Genomic DNA, 6,344 nt, shown 5'->3' with positions numbered 1-6,344 from the left:
TTAGTCAAATGTATTGTCAATTTCACAATGCACATCACAGTCATATGTAAATGAAAAATTATAAACAATACACAAAACTATTTACTCAACAATAAATTAATATTCATGATTTCCTTCTAAAGTTGGCTTTTGGAGTCTGACTGTTGGGACGGTCATTTTCACATTGTCCTACTCCTAAGAAACACCAGGGTGAACACTGCGTAACAAAACGCAATAACAATGTCACGTCATATTTCCTGATAGTATCCAACCCATTTCAGTTATTAAAACTTATTTGTTACAATACTGATAGGCTATGCACAATTACAAGACCCCTGCTGGCCAAACCCTCACCAAATATTATTGGAGGAGAAAAACAAATGTAGGGTTTATATATGCATTATATATTACTGTATTATGTAACAAAATATAAAACAAAAACAAAAAAATCATATATAAATGCATTAAATAATTAATATATGGAGCGTATAAAATTAATAATAAATCAAAATAAATTACAAAATAATGTCTTAATAATAATGTCAAATAGGCCTGTCAAAATAATCTCTTCAGTGAAGCATTTAAAATCTCAGCATTACACAAATGAACATGTAGATAGTTCCCCAGGGACATGATCATTTATTAATCTGTTCATTAACCAATAGAAATGATATAGAAAAATAATTGAATTTGAATAAGTCCAGTAGGTGGCAGTGTAGCTGCGCTTCAAAGTGGCTTCAAATCATGTTTATGGCTCATTATGTAGGCTAACACACATAGAGTAATGCATGCATAAACAAACAATAAAATACTAACCACAACATATATTGTAACTAAAAACACAATAACCGATAACAAAAATAGAACAAATGAACTTAATAATACATATAAACTAATCAAAAGTGATGATTCACGCAGGGATTGTGGGAGTACATTTTTCCCAATAAACACGCCGATTCATACTTTTTACTTATATAAAAAACATATAACAATATTTTACCGTAAACGTTTGCATATTGCCTTGTCGTAAAGGTAGGCGGTTACATTTAACCAATTAACAACTTTTTTCTGTATCATTATTTTTCTGTTAAATTTCCGAATAGTAAAGAGTAAATAATTACATACAAGAAAACTCTAATGTATTTCAAGTAAAAAAAAAAAAAAAACAGTAGAACAAGCTGTTATGATTTCAACAAGAAACAGTCATTTTCTCTGGTGTTCTCCCCCGTGACTCTGCGTCATGACCAGTAGGTGGCGTAACGTGGCATAATTTTGGTCGCCTCCAAGATTTTGACACGAGGAAGAGCGTTTTCCGCCTAAGGCGGGGTCACCGTCTCTGTTGGCAAAGTTTGGCTGTTGAGACTGAAAGCGGTCGGCAAGATCAACATAAGTACATCGAGTATAAATCAAGATCGTCCGTTTTCTATCGCCTGCAGCCGTGTGAGCGTACAGTGTGCTGACGTGATCTGACTGCAGTCATGTCCGAGGACCAGAGCTCTCAACCTTGGTCTATCGACAAGGATGACTATGAGCTACAGGAGGTGATCGGTGAGCTAACCCATCACACATCAGATTCTACATCACATGAATGTTACAATAAAAGAGAATAAGACATCTGTGTTAAGATCTCTGGAGCCCGGATGGTCTGTGTTATTTCAAATCTCCATCAGTAATTGAGTCATCGCGCCTGTAAGATGCTCAGTCTGTGTTAGCCATGCTAACTAGCCACCCGACATGCCAGCAGACTGTAATGCTTGCGGACAATGGCTGATTTACTGATGATTTCAAGATTTCTACGTGATGTATGACATATGGGGTGCTTTTTGGTTGCAGAAACGTTACAGTTGACAACTTGCTTGCTGGCTAGTTTCGTGTCAAACTGATTCATATAACGTTCATGCAGATAGGTTTTTGTCTAGATGAAAGTTTGACGTATTATGGGAACACTTTAACTAACTAGTTAACTTCTAATCACAAAGCCAGAGCTGATTTTCTTGTCCTGAGACGTTTGAGTGTGAATGAAGTTGTCACTAAGCAGAAGGATAAAGAAACAAGAAAATGAATTGTTTAAATAGAAGTTTAGAATAATCTGAAATGAAGACATTAAAATATCAGTTTCGAATTAGCATCAGGGTCACAATATAATAAAAATCCCATTATATTAGTAAAAAAGAAAAGCTAATTTAATTTATGCAGCAAGGATACAATGAGCCTCTGCAGCCGTCATCTTCTCTAATGTTTTCTTATTGTATCTTATATGCATTTTTAAGTCTTTTGGTTATATCAGTAAATTTGCTATTAAAAACACACATCTTTTTGCTGTCATATAGGGAGTGGAGCAACAGCTGTGGTCCAGGCAGCATATTGTAAACCCAGGAAGGAGAAGGTGGCCATTAAACGCATCAATCTTGAGAAATGCCAGACCAGCATGGATGAGCTCCTGGTAATGTCTGCTTACTGCTCATAAAATAAGACACACCACCTAAAGGTATTTGATTAGGATGGAGCTCAGCTTAAACCGGTTATTTTTGAATAATAGTTTAGTTGTCTGCCTCTCTTTAGAAGCATAATGTGGATTGGACAAAAATGTATATTTCCCACAATTACAGCATGTCAGATTTTTAGGTTAAAAATATACCTGTGCACCTGTGTGTGTGTGTGTGTGTGTATGTATGTATGTGTGTATATATATATATATATATATATATATATATATATATTATACACACACAATTATATTTAAGTTAATATTTCTAGGTCTACACAGAATCTGTGCATTATGTAAAGATTCTTTTAACAAAAATAGATTAGTTGAATTTCTTGGTAATTTAGTAATTTATCCCATTCTGCAAGAGTGCAATATAACTGCAGGTTGACACAAACTCCACAAAAATCTACCAAAACCATTTTGTTGTCGGCAAGCACAATTGACTGTCTTAACAGTATTTCAGTTTTAGAAAAATTATGCAACGTACATCTGCTTCAGGGTCTGTTCTGTTCACCTCGGTTAATGATTCAGGGTCATGATGTAACTCGGGTCATGTGCAAGGCAGCCACATGTCTGTCAATCAGAGGAGGATTAAACTGGCACAGACACAAGGAAAGACTTTTCTGGTTTGTGATTAAACTATCAGAGTTCGAATGTCCTATGAGACAAGCTGGGCTCTTTTTTTTCTTTGAATTCTGTTACCTAAAACTCATCAATGGCCTTGAAGTAATTTGAAGTTGTGGTTGAGCAGTCAGGAGCATTGGGACCTTTTGTTGACCTTTTCTAAAATTTCTGTTTAGATTTAAACAGTTCTGCTTCCTAAATTCCTAATTTTTTTTTTCTCCTTTTATTTTTTGTTTAGAAAGAGATCCAGGCAATGAGCCAGTGCCATCACCCAAATATTGTGTCTTATTACACCTCCTTCGTGGTCAAGGATGAGCTTTGGCTGGTCATGAAGTTGCTCAGTGGTGGTCAGTTAGTTAATTGTTTAAATGCATGTCTTGAATAAATAATAGTAAATAGAAAATTATTAATTGGCCTTTTGAAAATAAAGTACTGTATAATACAGTATCCTTCCACTTATGTCTGTTTTCAGGCTCGGTTCTTGATTTTATTAAGTACATCATTTCCAAAGGGGAGCACAAATCGGGTGTCATGGATGAGTCCAGCATTGCCACCATACTAAAAGAGGTGCTAGAAGGTCTCGATTATCTGCACAAAAATGGTCAGATTCACAGGTAAATGTATATGCCATGGTTAGGTTTAGGGGTGTGACGATACACTTAGCTCATGAGGCGATATTTTTAAGAAACACTATATTGAAGAAATCTTCAATGACAAAGTATGACTGGAAAAATAGTCTTTTATTTGACTGAAAATCAAAAAATTCAAAACAATGCAGGTGCATTTTACTTATCATATAACTAATCTAGGGCTGTCACTAATGGCCGGGTAATGGTTTTTGTTACCATTTAGAGCATGATGTCCACACTTACAGTATTTTTGGGATAGTTCACCCAAAAATGAAAATTCTGTCATCATTTACTCCCCCTCAAGTTGTTCCAAACCTGTATGAATTTATTTGCTCTGCTGAACACAAAGGAAGATATTTGGAAGAATGTTTGTAACCAAGCAGATCTCGACCCCCACTGACTACCATAGGAGGGGGGGGAAAAAATACTATGGTAGTGAATGGGGGGCGAGATCTGCTTGGTTGCAAACATTCTTCCAAATATATTCCTTTGTGTACAGCAGAATAAAGAAATTCATACAGGTTTAGAACAACTTGAGGGGGAGTAAATGATGACAGAATTTTCATTTTTGGGTGAACAATCCTTTAATGATTAATATTTGGCCATTTCTTTAAGATAGAAATGCTGCAGCCACTGTCATGTCTTGAATACTTGAACTCAGAGCAAGGGTTTAAACTTTTATTTTGAAATCATTATTAACAACAGTTCACATATTTAGAAACATACTGATGTATTCTCCTTTGTTAGTGTAGGTTTATAAATGATAGCGCTATGCTATATTATGATTTTTAAATTGCTTTAATATATCATGCAGCCTTAGAAAACGATCTAAAAATGCGATTTGTGGCTTCTCGTTTGTGGAATGCATCATTTCGTTACATTTTCTCTGCACTCAAAGTGCGTTACATATGTAAGGGGGAATCTCCTCAACCACCACCAATTTTGTTTATTATGGCCAGGCAGCTTTTCACCTCGACGAGAAATATCGTCACTTTTTAATATCGCAAGATCTCGTGGCACAAGATCTTATCACACCCCTAGTTTGGTTAAATAATTACATTTATGTGTGTTTCATTTTCCATTCTTAAGTTTGTTGAGTCACCAAGCATAACACTATCTGCACTTCTTTTTGTACAGAGATGTGAAGGCTGGAAATATTCTTTTAGGAGAGGATGGCTCTGTTCAAATTGCAGGTGGAGCTTTACTGTCAATATATTATTTTTTTCTTCCTCCGATTATTGACAATTATGTAGCTTAATAACACGATTTAAATGTTATACTTGGAGGGGAAAAGTGGTTTCTTTTTTCTTGAAGCAACCCAAAAAAAAGGCAAGATATTATCTGTGAACGGCCTCTAGATGCTCTTTATCTGAACTAGAAAGGTTCTGATTTTGAGGTGGTGCAGTGATCTCAGATTCATGGTTTAATTTTTTGCTTTTTCCCTGAAGACTTTGGTGTTAGTGCCTTTTTAGCAACTGGTGGAGACATGACTAGAAACAAAGTGAGGAAGACATTTGTAGGAACTCCATGCTGGATGGCTCCTGAGGTGATGGAGCAGGTTAGTGTTGTCCCACCTGTTCCTACTTTGCCTTATATATTGTGGAAACTGAATGGCTTTGTTATAACATAATTATAATGTGTTTGCTCACTGACAGGTTAGGGGTTATGATTTCAAAGCTGATATCTGGAGTTTCGGGATTACAGCTATTGAGCTGGCAACCGGGGCTGCTCCATATCACAAATATCCTCCAATGAAGGTGAGCAGCAAGTCACTGTTTGTATTCAACTGATGGAGAATCTGCTATGAAACCTGCCAATAGAGTGCTGGAGAAAAGAGTCCTAAAACCCGGAAACGAGTTAGCATTTTGCACTTCCAGTTCCATTGTCCCAAAGTCAGTGTTTTTTTGTTTTTTTTTTTTTGTTTTTTTTTTGAATGAGTTTTTGGTTAAATGCCTGAAATAAGTTGGTGGTTAACACAAGCTCAAAGTATTTTCGTGTTTTATTCTATGACACAATACTCCAGTAATACCCCACTCGTTGTTCTTTTTAAGCTTTTATGTCTTATAAACGGTGTTAGCTAACAAGTGGCTAAATATGACCACAGAGGGATGTTAAACATCATCACGCTGAGCAGGAAAACTCACTAATTCTCTTTTATAGACTTGTTGTGTTTAAACTCCCCTTACAAACTATTCTATATCAAACTTTCCAACTTGTAGATTGTAACGTGTAGACTTAGTGGTGGTGATGTTAAAGTCATGCTAGTTGTGTTGTAGTTTATAGCTTAACTTTAGCTTTTTACTTCTGACAGTTGTACTTAGGCTTCAGAATTCATTTGTGAACATTATCTTGATGAACAAATCTTGTAATAAACAATGTCCATCGCAGAGCTTATTTTTTGCAGTTATCTAAAAGCTAATCTCTAGGGAACCAGGGCAATGCTAACTTCTCGATTTCACCTGCAAAAATACATCATCTCCGCACCACAATATAGCAATAATCATTCAAGTCATTCAGCCTATTGTCTACACTTTTTCCACAATAATCATTTGTCTTGGTCTTGTCTTGATTTCTTCCTCCTTTCCCACTTTTTTGGTTTAGGTTCTCATGTTAACCCTGCAGAA

The 6,344-nt window shown here is 35.8% G+C and overlaps 1 protein-coding gene across 1 annotated transcript in view; it reads left to right on the top strand.

Annotated features, from left to right (window-relative positions):
- The first annotated feature begins 1,242 nt into the window (after positions 1-1,242).
- The window catches only part of oxsr1a (oxidative stress responsive kinase 1a), a 14,675-nt gene continuing 9,573 nt past the window's right edge, over positions 1,243-6,344 (top strand). The window contains exons 1-8 of the mRNA XM_051866417.1: positions 1,243-1,527; positions 2,310-2,422; positions 3,330-3,438; positions 3,564-3,705; positions 4,858-4,913; positions 5,169-5,278; positions 5,376-5,477; positions 6,322-6,344. The exon at positions 6,322-6,344 is cut by the window's right edge and continues 111 nt beyond it. Coding sequence (XP_051722377.1) covers positions 1,458-1,527; positions 2,310-2,422; positions 3,330-3,438; positions 3,564-3,705; positions 4,858-4,913; positions 5,169-5,278; positions 5,376-5,477; positions 6,322-6,344 — 725 coding nt within the window. The 5' untranslated portion in view covers positions 1,243-1,457. The remainder of the gene's footprint in view (positions 1,528-2,309; positions 2,423-3,329; positions 3,439-3,563; positions 3,706-4,857; positions 4,914-5,168; positions 5,279-5,375; positions 5,478-6,321) is intronic.

This window comes from Ctenopharyngodon idella, chromosome 2, assembly GCF_019924925.1.
Source record: "Ctenopharyngodon idella isolate HZGC_01 chromosome 2, HZGC01, whole genome shotgun sequence".
NCBI lineage: Eukaryota > Metazoa > Chordata > Actinopteri > Cypriniformes > Xenocyprididae > Ctenopharyngodon > Ctenopharyngodon idella.
The sequence above is the reverse complement of the archived record's forward strand: the minus strand, read 5'-3'. Positions and strand labels throughout refer to the sequence as shown.